General features: G+C 39.7%; 1 protein-coding gene across 1 annotated transcript; it reads left to right on the forward strand.

The window, feature by feature from the left end:
* The first annotated feature begins 1382 nt into the window (after window positions 1-1382).
* mios (missing oocyte, meiosis regulator, homolog (Drosophila)) lies at window positions 1383-16123 on the forward strand. The gene is made up of 12 exons (XM_037785136.1): window positions 1383-1538; window positions 3425-4278; window positions 4454-4943; window positions 5297-5395; window positions 5585-5839; window positions 8806-8975; window positions 9445-9510; window positions 9665-9823; window positions 11129-11281; window positions 12817-13021; window positions 13299-13428; window positions 14552-16123. Exons 2-12 carry the CDS (start codon window positions 3460-3462, stop codon window positions 14640-14642), a joined length of 2637 nt encoding a protein of 878 aa, XP_037641064.1. The 5' UTR covers window positions 1383-1538; window positions 3425-3459; the 3' UTR covers window positions 14643-16123.
* The last annotated feature ends 1370 nt before the right edge of the window (window positions 16124-17493 follow it).

The following is a 17493-nucleotide window of genomic DNA, read 5'->3' on the forward strand; positions in this document are numbered from 1 at the left end:
CACACATGTTAAAGGAGTATTGTGGTGTTTTTTCATCAGGTGGAAGTCTTATTGTCATGGACAACCTGTGTCACTTTTTGCGTTATGGGGTTAATACAGTTTGTGTTTTGGTTCTGTTTTGCATGGAGACTGTTTGGATGCTGTGCGTAAAAGACCCAAATGAGATTATTCTTACTTTTCCACTGTTGCTCACTAATGCAAAAACCAGATATAGTATGATTCCCAGTACAGCTATTAATTTTATTTATAGCCTAGTAGTTGTAACCTACTTGTAAAGTGCAAGTATGTACACTGATTACTTTAATATGTCTAAATAATCTGCTGAATCTTAATAGATTATCTGAAATATTTTGTTGATGCGATGTGTGTTTTGAATTCAGTCTTGTTGCTTTTCCTTTCTGTGTATTTTTTATACACTTTGGTGACAGCACCCTCTGGTGGTAAACCTCATGCATCCCCAAGTTCTCCACAGACAGACTCAGGAAATCCTTTGTCCACCGAGCCATCAAACTGTACAGCACCTCTCCAAGGAGCTTCTATATAACCTGTGCACCAACCTGCAACCTAAAGCAAGAATTTAAGAGGGGTACTTGAACACATGGGCAAATTTTACATTTTACATTTGACTTCTGCCCTCTTATTAAATAATGTTGTTACATATGACAGGGGTCAATGAGGGCAAAAAGCATTTTTTCTACAACAGGTGGATTCTCATTACCAAAATGTGTGGTTATAATCAGTGGTCCAAGAATCTAGATCCTTTACTTACATAAAAGTACTAATACTGCACTGTAAAACATACTCCACTACAAGTAAAAGTCCTGCTTTCAAACCCTTACTTAGTAAAAGTATGAAAGTATTATCTGCAATACATTGTTCCCTGGCAGTGTTTTACTATCATACATGATGTTTATGGATTAGTATTACTGCTGCATTAATGTGTGTGGTGCATTTTAGTTTTAGTGCTCCACAGACAGACTCAGGAAATCCTTTGTCCTCCAAGCCATCAAACTGTACAACACCTCAACACAAAGGAGGACGGTCTGCAGGACAGATAATAATGAACTCAGTGCACTTTCATAGACTAAGCTACTGGAGTTACCCTGCACTATATTCATTTTCTCTTTTTAACAATCTCTTCTGCACTATATTCACTTTTTTTTTAATAGTCCTTTATCACAGCTGTTACTCTGCACTATATTCAGTTTTAACAGTTTTCTTCGTCTCCTTGTATTTTTATATCTGGTATATTTTTTTTGTACTTTGTACTTTGCACTACTGCCTTTTTACTAACATCTATCTATCTATCTATCTATCTATCTATCTATCTATCTATCTATCTAACTAACTATCTAACCAACTATCTAACCTCGTCTAACCGGAACCTTCAGTATCTGACATCATTCTCCGACACCCCGGACATGTTTTGGTGTAACACACAACATTGAGAGTAGCAGATGATGAAGTGTTGTCTCCTGCTGCTCGACATGTGCAGCCAGATCATCATTCACCCGCTGATTTAAACACGCAGCGTGTTTGTAAGTAAACACATCACAGTTAATATTATAACTTTACGTTGTTAGTAAATGTTTTTAACTGCTAACTAGCTCAACATGCTAACTGTTAGCTCGTCCTTCACTCGTTAGCATTAGCTTAGCTTAGCTTAGCTGAGTTAGCATGTCAACAAACTTTGGACTTTAGACACTTTGTCATGTTTACATATTAACTATGTCATTTACTTCACGTGGCTCCTTTATTTCAAACAAATGCTTTGTTAACTAGCTAGTTAGAATCAGGTTGCTAACTTTTTTTTACTTTGAAATCATCAGATAAGATAAGATAGAAGTTTATTAAGGAAATTCTTGTGCCAGAGATTGCTCAAAAATACAACAAGTTCAAGTTTATAAAATACAAGTGTATAAAATACAAGTGTATAAAATACAAGTATATAAGTGTATAAAATACAAGTGAATAAAATACAAGTGTATAAAATACAAGTATATAAGTGTATAAAATACAAGTGTATAAAATACAAGTATATAAGTGTATTAAATATAAGTGTATTAAATACAAGTGTATAAAATACAAGTATATAAGTGTATTAAATACAAGTGTATTAAATACAAGTGCATAAAATACAAGTGTATTAAATACAAGTGTATTAAATACAAGTGTATTAAATACAAGTGCATAAAATACAAGTGTATTAAATACAAGTGTATTAAATACAAGTGCATAAAATACAAGTGCATAAAATACAAGTGTATAAAATACAAGTGTATTAAATACAAGTGCATAAAATACAAGTGTATTAAATACAAGTGTATTAAATACAAGTGCATAAAATACAAGTGTATTAAATACAAGTGTATTAAATACAAGTGTATTAAATACAAGTGCATAAAATACAAGTGTATTAAATACAAGTGTATTAAATACAAGTGCATAAAATACAAGTGTATAAAATACAAGTGTATTAAATACAAGTGCATAAAATACAAGTGTATTAAATACAAGTGCATTAAATACAAGTGCATAAAATACAAGTGTATTAAATACAAGTGCATAAAATACAAGTGTATAAAATACAAGTGTATTAAATACAAGTATATAAGTGTATAAAATACAAGTGCATAAAATACAAGTGTATAAAATACAAGTATATAAGTGTATTAAATACAAGTGTATTAAATACAAGTGCATAAAATACAAGTGCATAAAATACAAGTGTATAAAATACAAGTGTATTAAATACAAGTGCATAAAATACAAGTGTATAAAATACAAGTGTATTAAATACAAGTGCATAAAATACAAGTGTATTACATACAAGTGTATTAAATACAAGTGCATAAAATACAAGTGCATAAAATACAAGTGTATAAAATACAAGTGTATAAAATACAAGTATATAAGTGTATAAAATACAAGTGTATTAAATACAAGTGCATAAAATACAAGTGTATAAAATAAAAAAGTACTATTTCTAGCACTAGTGCCTAATAGAATAACAATTAAGTAAGATACATTTACTAAAATTAGTAAATAAGATAACATAAGTAAAATAAAAAAGGTAAAGTAAGCTAACAAACAGAAAAATAAGTAATATTGCACATGTTGGACATTAATATTTCACACAATGAACAGTGATATTGCACATGAGAATGTAAAAAGTAGTATTGCACATGATATTGATATTATATTTGTACTCAGTGTCCGGTGTTTTCAGCTGTCCTTCAGCAGTAACGCTGAAATTTAACGGTCAAGCTAATTTACACATTAAATTTACCTTAACATATTTATGGAGTTTCTCGTTGCTGTGTTTTTGCACAACATGCACCCATTTCAGTAAGGTGAGGTGTGTAATATCACTAGTATTTGTCCATTATGCTAATTTTCTGTGCCAATCTGTCCAAATCTCCAGGTTTCTTTGAGATCCTTCTAGCTGCCTCTTGAATCATGAGTGGCTCCAAGCCGGACATCCTGTGGTCTCCCCACCACCCGGACCGCTATGTCATCTGTGACTCTGAGCTGGGACTTTATCGCATCGGACCTGTGGGCAGCTCAGAAACCAAGGCTGGCACTCTCCCGCTCTCTGAAGAAACTGCTGCTACTTTACTAGCCATTAACTCCGACACCCCTTACATGAAATGTGTAGCCTGGTACCCGAAGCATGAGCCCGAGTGTTTGCTCGCTGTGGGCCAAGCTAACGGCAGAGTGGTGCTCACCAGCCTGGGTCAGAGCCACAACTCCACGTGTAAAGAGCTGGTGGGGAAAGAGTTTGTGCCCAAGCACGCCCGTCAATGCAACACTTTAGCCTGGAACCCGGTGGACAGCAACTTGCTGGCTGCTGGGTTGGACAAGCACAGAGCGGACTTCTCTGTCCTCATATGGGACATTAGCAGTAAGTTTTCCCCAGAGGCCAGTGTGGCCTCTGAGAAGATTCGTCTCTCATCTGTGGATTTGGACTCAAGCACAGTAGTGACCAAACCGTTGTATGAGTTGGGCCAGAATGATGCTTGCTTGTCCCTCTGCTGGTTGCTTCGTGACCCAAAGCTGCTGTTGGCTGGCATGCACCGGAACCTTGCAATATTTGACCTGAGAAACACAAGCCAGAAGACGTTTGTCAACACTAAGGCCATCCAGGGGGTGACAGTCGACCCACACTTCCATGACCGTGTGGCCTCTTTTTTTGAGGGCCAGGTGGCCATCTGGGATCTGAGGAAGTTTGAAAAGCCCGTGCTCACGCTCACTGAGCAGCCTAAGCCGCTCAGTAAGGTATGATGCAGTTTGTTTTTGAGGAGATGAGCAAAATGCTTAAGCTCTGTCTAGTTAAAGTTGGGATCAGAATTGTATTTTTAAGGTTTCTTTGGATTCTGAAGATGTAGCTTGTTGGTAAAATATTAAATGCTGTAGATTTTATACAACATGATGCTCTCCGTTCGCATTTCAGGTGGCTTGGTGTCCAACCCGTAATGGCCTACTGGCCACGCTGACACGTGACAGCAACATCATCCGCCTGTACGACATGCAACACACACCTACACCCATCGGCGACGAGACGGAGCCCACCATCATCGAGCGAAGCGTGCAGCCCTGTGAAAGCCAGATTGGCAGCTTTGCTTGGCACCCGTCCTCTCAGAATCGCATGGTGGTGGTGTCGGCAGCCAACCGGGTCATGACTGACTTCACCGTGTTTGAACGCATCTCGCTAGCCTGGAGCTCCACCAGCTCGCTCATGTGGGCGTGCGGCAGACACCTGTATGACTGCGTGGAGGATGGGGCTGAAGGAGTGGAGAGCGTGATTGAGAAAGACATCGCCACTAAGATGAGACAGAGGGCTCAATCCAGGTACGGGCACGATACCGTCCAGGTGTGGAGAAACCACTTGCTGGCTGGAGGGAACGATCCCCAGCTCAAGTCTCTGTGGTATGATCTCTTTTATATCCTTTTTTGATGATGATGACGAGGTGGTGGAAATACCTGTTTACTGGGGAAGTGATACTGTTTTCATATTTATGTTGGTATAACAGTCATTGTAAAACTACTGTGAATAGGAGCACCCTGTTAATAAGGCAACACAGCTCAGTCTATGTTTAAAGGACCAGTGTGTAACATTTAGGTGGATCTAGCTAGCAGTTTAACTGTTATTCTACTTTGGTCCAGTTTGAATTTGAGTATTATGATAAAGTCTTGTAATAGTTGTGGTTCTTAAGCTCCTTGATCTGCCCTGTTTCATGCCATCATTATGTTGTTTGAATGGCAAAATCAGTTATAATTCCTATATCAGTATCACATATGAAGCAGTGTGTAGAGGATATGGAGCTGAAACTGCAGGGGAACAAGCAGTCGGTGGTCTACTCTGGTATCAAGAATATTGTAAAGATCAGCTCAGGTGAGTCGTTTGAATCACCTGAAAATTTCATATGATAATAAAATGCTCTTTGTGAGAAAGAACCTTGGTTAAATAGCATTTGTAAACATTTTGAATAATTATCTGTGTTATCCTACATTGATAGCACATTGCAAAGTTGTTAAAATGGACTCATTGAATGTTCTGTGTACGTCTTCCTGGTTCCCCCAGGCACAACAGAGAGCCGCAGGTGCTGGAGCGGTTCAGACCGGCAGACGGATGTACCGCGGTACCACAGCGAGGAGCGCTGCCTCGCCCTGCGGCTCTGCGGCTGGATCAGCCGGGGCCCCGACATCGACGTGGAGATATTCCTGCGAACACTGGAGCAGGAGCGCGAGTGGGAGCGGGCGGCCGCCGTGGCTCTGTTCAACCTGGACATCCGCCGGGCCATCCAGATCCTCAACAAGGGAGCCACCGCTGAGAAGGGTGAGTGGGTTTAGGGAGAGGAAGCAGGTGCGTCTTTGAAGTGTGGACTGGGAGGAAGAATGTTTCAGACCAAACAAATATACTTTAGTCATTTTAAACTGACATAAATTTGTATAAACTGATGTATGTGCTGCAGCGTGCCATTCTTTTTATTATTGATTAATCTGTCGATTATTTTCTCAATTAATCGATTAGTTGTTTGGTCTATATATGTCAGAAAATGGTAAAAAATGTCAATCAGTGTTTCCCAAAGCACAAGATGACGTCCTCAAATGTTTTGTTTTGTCCACAACTCAAAGATATTCAGTTTACAGACATAGAAGAGTAAAGAAACCAGAAAATATTCACATTTAAGAAGCTGGAATCAGACAGTTATGATTTTTTTTTCTTAAAAAACTACTCAAACCGATTAATTGGTTATCAAAATAGTTGCCAATTAAAGCAGCTTTGGGTAGAATTGGAGCAAATATGAATAAATATTTTTATAAAATGGTCACTATATCCTGACAGTAGTGCATGAGACAGGTAATCTGAAAAAAAAACATGTGCCTCTGTGTACTCCGGTGCTCCTAAAGGCATCTGCAGGATTTCACAGCAGCTGTCAATCACTCGCGAACTCCAATCAAACGGTCAAACTAGGCAGCGCTGATCAAATATGAATCAATATTCTGTTACTGTGATGCCTATTTCTCGCCTCAAATGTTTCTTAAATTCAGAATCATCTTGTAGTGTACTGTTTAGCTGTAAAATGAGAAAGTTTGTGACCTGGCAGCCACGTTGAGAACAGTTGAGGAAATACCGAGCACCGCCCACCAGCCGGAACAAACTTTCTCATTTTACAGCTAAACAGTACACTACAAGATGTTTCTGAAAACATTTGTGGAGAGAAACACGCATTACAGTAACAGAATATTAATTCATATTTGATCAGCGCTGCCTAGTTTGAACGTTTGATCGGAGTTCGCGAGTGATTGACAGCTGCCTCTGTTGAATGAACAGCCAATAGGAACGCTCGCTCTTTGAAATGACCTGTGACTGACAAAATGCTCCTGTCACAGGCTAGATTTTTTAAAGCCTAAAAACAGACCCATGAGGAGGTGCAGAAGTCTAGTTTTCTCTCAGAACACTTGAATTACAATATGCTGAAAGGTTATTATGGATTTTTTGTCCAATGATGCCAAAAACGTTCTGCCTACCGCAAGTTTAATTCAATAGTTGACAACTAATCGATTAATCATTGCAGCTCTACTTCAGCGAGATCTGCCTCTGCATTATTGTGCATTGTAATATCATGCTGCTTCAACACAAAGTTATGTAAGCAATATTTGTAAAGATATGTCAACTCAGGTCTAGAGCGTGTATAAATACTGCTCAGAAATGTGGTAAATATTGTATATTATTGTACTCCTTGTAATCATAGTTTATGCCTTAGTGTGCTAAGTGCCTGTTTTCCTTCAGAGCCCTTCAACAAATGAAGTTAAGGTCTTGGGGAATTTCAAAAATGTAACAGCAGGAGAACCTTGTTTTTCACACAACACTCATCCTGCAGTGCTTTTCACACTGAGGTTTAATGAAAATGGGGAGAGAAGGCTGTTGTTTACACACGTCTTGGCTTAAAAAAAATTCCACCAATGTAGGTCAAGCGTTTTTCTGCTGTGTGTTCTAATGAGTGTTTTCTGAACATGACTGATGGGTGATTCATTAGATAAGGCGTGTCAGCAGACACATCTCAACAGTGTTTTTTTTTTTTCTCAAAACAGCAGCTCCGACTTAATGTAGTGATTCTCATCTGCACGCTTCTACAATCATTTAGTCTGACACGCCCCCAGCATGTTCTTTTAAATATGTAGTGAGGGCGATGATCTGCTGGCCAACTAAAAACTGCCTTTCTTACTTTTGCAGAGAAAACCATTAAAACTATTTTATTTCAGTTATGCTAAAATGTGCAATTCCTATATACCAGTACTTTAATGTTAAAGGAATGGTTAAACATTTTGGGGAAAATGCTTATTCGCTTTGTCGCCCAGAGTTAGAGAAGATCGAAATCTCTCTCATATCGGTCCACAAAATCAGAAGCTGCAGCCACGAGATGCTTAGTTTATCATGAAGCTAAATCTGGCTCTGTTCAAAGGTTCACATTCTGATCCAGACAACTTTAGGCAGTCCACACACACAGCTGCAATAAATGAAATAAACCATTTTGCTATAGTTCATATAAACCAAGTTTAAAAGAAGAATGTAGCAGTCATTTAGAAATGACTGTCGACACGCACATACAGTCCCCTCGAAAACTATTGGAACAGCGAGGCCAATTCCTTTATTTTTGCTGTTCACTGAAAACATTTGGGTTTGACATCAAAAGATGAATATGAGACAAGAGACCAGCATTTCAGCTTTTATTTCCACGTATTTACATCTTGATCTGTTGCACAACTTAGAAGATAGCACCGTCTGTAACGGAGCACCACATTTTTAGGTGAGCAAAAGCATAGAAACAGATAGACTTAAAATAGATTAAAGTGAATAATACTTCATATTTAGTTGCAAATCCTTTGCTTGCAATAACTGCATCAAGCCTGTGACCCATTGATGTCACCAAACTTTTGAATTCTTCTTTTGTGATGCTTTTCCAGGCTTATATATATATTTTAAAAAATAAATGATAATTATAAATAATAAAATAGTAATAAAAAAATTAAAAAGAATATAATATATAAAGAATAGAAAAAGTGATGGAGTTGTTTTTAATTTGAAGTAACCATAAAATACAGGTCTTTTTAAATAAATTCCAGTGTCTTGGAACTTATTTTTCATTGAGCCACAAAGCTAGGTCACCTTGAACAACTGACTCAGTCAGAAGCTCCATTAAAAAAAATAAAAACATGTCGGACCACAGTGCAGCTCTTACAGTAAAGACTTTGCACATAGTGAATGAACCTGCGTGTCTGCCTCCTTCTTATTCCCAGGTGACCTGAACCTGAATGTGGTTGCCATGGCTCTGTCAGGCTACACCGACGAGAAGTCCTCCCTGTGGAGGGAGATGTGCAGCTCTCTGAGGCTGCAGCTGAAGAACCCCTACCTCTGCGTCATGTTTGCCTTTCTCACCAGCGAGCCTGGAGCCTATGATGGCGTGCTGGTATTGAATTCTCTCACTATCATGGAATTTCATAGCTCTATTGCAAACACGAGGGAAGTTAGCAAAAAGAAAAGTGTTTAAATTGGCACTCTTCTCTCACTGAACAGTAGCTGTTTTGTTCCCTCTTCATGAAAACATTTACATATTCTTTACATGACTGATGAATAGGTAGTTAATACTCCAGTGGTCTCTATTGGGGAAATAACAGGAAGAGATTTGTTTCAAGTCATGAAACACCTCATAGATGCATGTTTGTGATTATTGGTCACTTTGACGATCTTGGCTTTTAGAATTGATTAGGTGTAAAATAATTTCCTGCAGCGGTTTTACATTACAAGGAAATCATTTTTAGTGCCAATATGGAGACACATATGCTATTAACTGAATGTAAGGGGCTCCTTTTCCCAAATTGTGATTCAAAACTATGTATTTGAAATGACAAGAGAAGATGAATTTCTTTGTATTTCAGTATGAGAGCAGTGTTGCTGTGCGAGACCGAGTAGCCTTTGCCTGTATGTTTCTCAGCGACGCACAGGTAACACAATACAAAGACAATCTTTGAATACCATACTGTTGTTGTGCATTTGTCACATCCTGTAACGCCAGTTCTTAGTGAATTTCTTCAGAAGTGCATGTGGCATTCTTCTCTGATTTGATAACATGGATATCTCTGGGGTATCTGGCTGCAGCTTCCTCGATACATCGACAAACTAACCAACGAGATGAAGGAGGCGGGCAACCTGGAGGGCATCCTGCTGACGGGGTTGACTAAAGATGGCGTAGACCTTATGGAGAGCTACGTGGACCGCACTGGAGACGTCCAGACTGCCAGCTTCTGCATGCTGAAGGTACTCAAACACAGACAAATTACGCAAACTTGGTCTTTTTTTGTACTTTTGACACATTCACAACACACTGTATATGTTTTCACTTTTGTAGTTTGCATCAGAGCTTTAACATGTTTTGCTTTTATAAATCTATTGTAGATAGAGAAAGACCAGATCTCAGGCCTGTTTGTCTCTAGTTACTCCTTTTGGGTAAATACTGAACTTGGGAAGCCTTCCACTACTTTGCACCTAGAAATGGAATGAATTACAGAGGATTTTAAAAACTTGAATGTACCATCGCATTAGTTGATTTTTAACTTTTACGTCACTGATGTTGTATTGTGCTTTAGTTTGTCTCATTATGCATTTGTCCTGTTGTTTTGTCTGGCTTTAGTTGTTTTTTTCTTGCAAAAGAGATTTTGATCATTATTCATCATTACATGCAGTCGATTAGCAGTCTAATAATACTAATAATGCTTCTACCCGTTATTAATCAAATAACATAAATATACACATCAGAATAGCAGCATTATGCAGCATTAAAGTGGGTCCTGATGATGCAAGATGACAATCTGTGAGTTTCCTGTCAGTCTGTAGAACTTCTTGTTTACTTCTCTGGTTCGTTTGTAAAAAGTCAGTGTGAACAGGAACCGGACCAGAACTAAAATGCAGCATTGTATAATTTGTTCCCCTTGTTTCTGGACCAAATAAACCAAACTACAGGTGTGAAAGCACCATAAGTGAACCCAAAATAAAAGGTTTAATCAGCAACTTAAATGAACTAAACACAAAATTGCAACAAAGGAAAAGGGGAACTGTTGGTCTGATCGCACCCTTGGAGAAATCCAGTAGGCACATGCTAAAACTTGCCTCTTCATTTCTGAAAAGGTCACAGCTGTTATTCTTAACACAATTGCCACCTCCAGTAACAATGTGAAGCAAGCAAGAGTTGTTTGCTCTCATGCACTTGTTTCTATACAGAAAACTAAAGAAATTTAAGTGGTGGAAAAGGTCTGTAATTTATTTAACATGCTGTAGATCAACTCTCGTGGTTTGCTTTATATTCTTCCTGTCCTAACCTGCTCCTGAATAGAGTACTGCAGTGTGCAAGTCATCCACCACCTATGCGTATACCTCACATACATATACAAAAACATGTACACATTCCACCAAAGGGATGGGTGCAGGAAGGGCGAGACTTCTAGACGCTATTTTGTTCAAGTCGTTTTGTCTGTTTGTTTTTGACACCTTACCTGCTTCTCCATGCTCTGTGTAAACTGAAATGATAATGTGAAATAAAGCTAAAAATAAACATTTTTCCAACAGGGTTCCCCAGGTGAAGTGTTGAAAGACCCTCGAGTCCAATGCTGGATCGAAAACTACCGCAACCTTTTGGATGCTTGGAGATTCTGGCACAAACGGGCCGAGTTTGACATCCACAGAGGCAAGCTGGACCCCAGCTCCAAACCACTGGCCCAGGTAACGAATACATCCACGGTGGAAACACGAGTGCCAGCCGGGCAGAGTTTGCTGTGTTGGAGTGCAGAAAGTGTAGCTTAGTGTTATCTAAAAAAAATGTCCATGTCATGGCTGAATATTTAGATGATTTCCACAATATGGATGAGGTCTTTGAATTTGATGGCCGCCCGTATTTATTTGAGCCAGAGTATACAGATATTCAGATTTCACAGACCGGATCAAGCGAAGATAAGAAAATTGTTTTATTTCTCTGTAGGGTCCTTTCCATAATGTTACCAGACACTTATAATAACAATCTGAGCCGGTCAGTGTCAAAAACAAGCACTTTTATCGGACATAATGTTACATTGACACTGCTCACTTTCCCTCGCAGCTTGTTTCGCTGCTGAAAGTTACAGTGTTATCCCTCAATACTGGACCAATTTCAGAAAGTGTTGTCCCCATTAGTCACTTGAGAAAATAGGGTCCAGCTTGAAAAATATTGAAATTACCCTTTAATAGTGTATCGAGTGACGGAGAGCAAGCAGTGCCCAGCATGTCGTTTGGCGGTGTAACAGTTAATAGGGGTCCCCTTTCCATATACACTACAGTGTGTACATGACGCACTATTAATAAATATGTCCTGTAGAAGAGCTTGCACTCGACACTACACTTCTTTAGGTGTGAAGCCGATTGGATGAATGGTTGTTAAGAAAATCACAGGACAGATTTACATGCAGACAGAGACTTAAGAATTTTCATTAGTAATTAATCATTTGAGTCATCTATGTGGGAAAATCTCAAACTTTTGCTGCCGTCTCAAATGTGAGGGTTTGCTGCTTTTCTGCTTTTGCTGCTTTTCTTTTCTAACGATTAATCTAAAAATGATAGATTAATGATTAATGAAAGAATAATAAGCTGCAACCATAAATACTTGTATTTGATCATGTCAATCATTACAGGTTGCTGGTTAGGTTTGATAACATTTTCGGAAATGCACGTTTGCTATCTCAGTTAAACAGTGTCTTGATATAAAATAACCTGACTCTAATGTGAGAGGGCACTGGCAAACTCAAAGCAGTCTGTCTTGTTTGTTTACAGTCTTACATATCACTTCCTTCATTACAAAATAGGACACTTGTTCTGTTTATTACAGCACAGGCAGTTTGTGCCAAGCTTGTAACACCCACAGCTCCGCTCTCCAATTCTTGTCATAAAACCTGCGTTCTAGTGAGCAGTCTTTGTTGTTTCTCTGTTCCTGATAGTACACATACTGTACTTAACAGACCCTTTTATAAAGCCTAATACTGAAAATGTTTATGTGTGATTATGAGTACGCTGGTGCTGCAAGCGAACCTCGGCACTACATAACTACACCACTGACATTCCAATATTCACAGTTAAGCATGTTGGGATTGTTGCAGTATTATCTAATTCTTATCTCCTTCTCCCCTCAAAGTGAAAATCAGACAGCTGGCGAGCGTGTGCTTGTTGGTTTTACCTTCATGTCCACCGGTCCTTATCAACCGACCTTTGTGTTTGTTCTTGTGCGACAGGTGTTTGTGAGCTGCAACTTTTGTGGCAAGTCTATCTCCTACAGCTGCTCGGCGATGCCCCACCAGGGCCGTGGCTTCAGCCAGTACGGTGTCAGCGGCTCGCCCACCAAGTCAAAAGTCACCAGTTGCCCCGGCTGCAGGAAACCGCTGCCACGTTGTGCCCTCTGCCTCATGAACATGGGAACACCTGTTTCTAATTGCCCAGGTAAATTGGCCTGTGTGGCGTATGTAGACAGATGCTCAGCTGATATTTCCAGCAACAGGCACAGGCAGGCAGCAGCTTAAGTGTTTATAACACTTAACTGAGCATTTGCAGGGGAGGTTGTGTGGACTTTGTTCAGCATTTAGAGGCAGTTGCACCTGGACGTTCAGTGGCCTATCCGTTTTTTATTTATGTGATGTCACTCATACCAACGTTGATATAGATAGTCAAATCTTTATTGATTGTTAATATTGACTTGTGGATAAATCTTTTCTGGCAGGAACAGGGAAGTCAGATGAGAAGGTGGACTTGACAAGGGAGAACAAACTCGCTCAGTTCAACAACTGGTTCACCTGGTGTCACAACTGTCGACACGGCGGCCACGCTGGCCACATGCTCAGCTGGTTCAGGTGGGACTCTCGCTGGATGCTGCATGTGTGGATAATCTAACATATGTGAACACGGTTCCTTTCTTTGATGTACCTCCTGTTCATTGGATTTTAAAATCTGAAACAAAAATGACAAAAAAAATCTAATATCCATCAGTACAAAATGCAAAATGGGACTATTTTCAAAGATATCAAAAGAGTTGATAGCAACAAGATCAGACATAAGATGAGAGCTATTAAACCCAAAGTGGACATGTGATGTGCACAAAACGTTTCCTCTCTCTCTGCGATTATCATGGAAGGCAAAGTGATTCTACTGATCTATAAAACGTCACTACTGCTCTTAATTACCTATCACTTAAATATATAGGTAATGTAATATTGTTAAATCCATGTTGGGATGTCTTTACCAGTATAAACTGGTTGGTTAGGAGGCAACCATGGCGTCCTCTTTGTGGATAGAGCTAATCCTTGTTTCCCTTAAACCTTCTCTATTCGATATCCAGAGCTTTAGCATAGCAGCAAACAACTATTGTCTATGTAAAGATAAAGTGGAGTAATGTCTACCTGAGCAGAGAATGAAGTCACTCTCCCTCTGTGTGTTTTGTAATGCGCGTGCTGTTCGTGCATGTGAGTGTGTCCCACTGGATAGCTGACGACCGTCGCTTTGCACTGCTCTCATACGGTGGTTACAGCTGATAACCTTTGCGGTTTCCTCCCACGTTAACACTGTTAGCTCTGTGGTCGTTGTTTGTACTGTTAACACTGTTAGCACTGTTAGCTGCAAGCCACTGTCTCAGCCATTGTCATGTTGAGAGCCCTGCGGATGCAATAGAAATGCTCCCGATCTCGCATTTGGAACCTTTAAACAGTAGCCTTAAATTATCTATTACCGACGAAGACAATGTCGAGTAGAAATAATGTGCTTACAGCAAAACCCTCTTTGCTATATGTTATATCCTTTTGTTAATTTTTGTTTAGAAAATTCAGAATTGGAAATGCAATGAACAGAAGGTACACTGACCTGCTGTACCCCTCTAAGTTCTTACGGCCTGGATGTACAAACTCCTGTATCATCTACTGTTTACACATTCTCGTCTCCATGTTGTAATCTTTTTAATTGTCCTTCATGTGTCCATTACAGAGACCACACAGAGTGCCCAGTGTCTGCCTGCACGTGTAAATGCATGCAGCTGGACACCACAGGGAACCTGGTGCCTTCAGACAGCAGCTAAACAGGAGACGCTTGTCGGATAGTGAAGCCAAACACCAGCCCGAAGCCAACCAGTACAGGTTCACTGCTGCACCCGCCACACACAGACAACCGGGCAAGGGACAAAGGGGGTGCCAGCAGTGTCCTCCTCCGAAAGTGGCTGCTTGAATCGAATGACATACTGTTAAGTTATAGTCTAGTGAATGTAATGTTGTAACAGAGCCCTGTATGAAAAAGGGAGGCAGTGTGTGTTACTGATATGACTAACTGAATCAATGATCGAAAGGGAGAAAATGCAAACTCACTGCTCTGCTAATGTAAATCCCACTCAGGAGAAATACAAGAGGCTCTGCTGTAATCAGCCTCTTCCAATCTAACCTGAATCAGGCTTATGATTTTATTGTGATCTATTAAAAAAAAAATCAAATATCCACTCACATCATGTTGTAAAGATGTGATCACAGGTGCCAATATGTCGGAGCTATATTTTATGGTTTAAATACGCTATTTAACGTCTGTGTTTGTCTTACGAAAGGATCTTCACATACCTCATGAAAGCATTGTTCGGGGTGAAGGACGGTACCCCGGGTGACGGAGCGGAGTGTCGCGCACAATAACAACACTCTCTTGCTCTCTTCATGTTCCTCTGTGCCACTCTTCATCTGGCATTGTGCGGTTAGGGCTTCCAGTGTTGAGGGGGGGTGGTTTTGGGGGAGAGGATGAGGAATTGGAGAAGGTAGGGGTGATGGGTGATGAGGAGGAAAGGGTGGGAGGGTGCGTCTGTATTCACCAGCCCACTCCAGGCCTGTGGTCCATGAAAGAAGCTCGCCAGAAAACAGCAGCTGCTCGGCACTCTGACAAGACCCTCCAGATTGTTCCCCTCATAAAGAACCTCAGCTGCCGGAACACTATTGACTCAAAGAGAGGGCGAGAGAACAGACAGCCTGAGCCCTGTACCCCCCCTCGTACACCCTCCGACATACACAGACTTGCCCTCTCTTTCTTTCTCCCTCTCTGTGGTGCCCAAATTGCACCCAAAAACTATGCATACCACACATCAATCCAAGGATGGGCGCCGTCTGTGGGGGGACGGCCGTGTGTAAGCCGCATTGTAAATGGGTTTTCTCTCTTTCTCTGCCACCCTCCCCGCTCTGTCACTAACCTAGGGAGGCATTGTAAGTGAGAGGCGGCCTGCACCAGAGCTGGCTAAATCACTTAGTCATGGAGTAGGGAGGAGGAGGTGAGGAGGAGGAGGGTTGGGGGGGGCACAGGAGCTACTGTATGCCGCTTTCACCAGGATCTCTTCCCGGTGTGGGAGGTTTTATAGGCCTGCATGCCCTTTTGTGAACTATTTTGGAGTGGAGCTGACAAATTGGCGAGCCGTGTAGCGTCCCGAAAAACAGGGTGGCTGGAATTTCATCCTTTCAGTGTTTCTTGTGTTTGCCTTTTAAATAAATTCCGGCTGACAAATTGAAGCGCTGCTGAATGGGGCGTTTTCCATAAGTTTACATGGTTTATTTTTACATTATCGTGTTTCATAGACACAGATGGCGTGGGTTTTTCTATCGTGTGCATTCTTTATCTTTGCTTGAAAGCATTGAGTCACACATTATTCTCCCATGGGAACTCCCACAGAATCACAGACCATCAGTGCAGGCAGCAGTGAAAAACAATAGATTTTATAACTCAGAACTAAACAATACATCTCCTTAGTAGATTAAAAGTCCATCTTTGACCTTGGAAACAGCAGTTGACACAACAATCTCACCACAAGGTCCATTATTAGATGTTCTGGAGCTTTCAGTCTCATCGCAGTTTTCTAAAGCAAATGGAGTTTGCATTTTTTTTATGGACTTCTTGTCCATTTTGGCTTAAAAGTAGAGATGGAAATTCACTCTTGACATTGAAAAACAGCACTTAATCAACAATCAGAATCAACATTCTTGGCCAAGTAGGTTTAAGCATACAAATAGAGCCCAGATCAAATGTACAGGAACATACACACAGACATACAGGTCAAACAAGGCTGAACAAAAATGTGCCAATGCAGGCATATTACTTTTATGGTAAGATAACAGGTAAGTAGGTATGAAACATTTCTATGTACAGGTCAAACTGTTACTGTACATTGTGTACAATGCTTGAATGCATATTGTATCAAGATTGTATGGCTAATGTAAGTCACTCCAGGGGTCAGCAACCTTTACTATCAAATGAGCCATTTTAGGCACAAAAAAAAATCAGTTTGAAGTTGCAAAACATTTGAGCATTGTGATGAAGGTAACACAGTTTATAGTCAAAGTATATAGTATATAAGTAATGCAGTGAGGGCCAAAGTGCAAATGTACTACGGAGTATTAGGACCACATTGAGGGGGAAAAAATCTGAGATTTCCAGAATAAAAGTCATAATATTACAAGAAAAAAGTCATAACTTAACGAGAAAAAAAGTTGTAATATTACGAGAATAAAGTCATAACTTAACGAGAAAAAAAGTCGTAATATTACGAGAATAAGGTCATAACTTTACAAGATAAAAAAACACATAAAATTACTACTTTATAATATGTCTTTATTCTTGAAATCTCAGATTAATTTTGGTTGTTTTTTCCTTTTTTTTTATATAAACATTTATTTGTCCTTTTTTTCTTTTTTTCTTTTCCTCATAACTAAATCAAATAAAATGAAATATGGATAAAACAAAATTGAGAGAAAAATAAATTAAAGAAAGAAAGAAAAATAAATAAACAAATAAATAAATAAAAAATAAAAAAGCCAACATAACTGGGCGAAATCAATATCATGTGACTGTGTGTGTTATTGTCAGTTTTTGGTGTGTTAGTGTAAGCGGTTTACTGGGAGCAGTGCTGGTTG

Source organism: Sebastes umbrosus, chromosome 11 (assembly GCF_015220745.1).
Source record: "Sebastes umbrosus isolate fSebUmb1 chromosome 11, fSebUmb1.pri, whole genome shotgun sequence".
Classification (NCBI taxonomy): Eukaryota; Metazoa; Chordata; class Actinopteri; order Perciformes; family Sebastidae; genus Sebastes; species Sebastes umbrosus.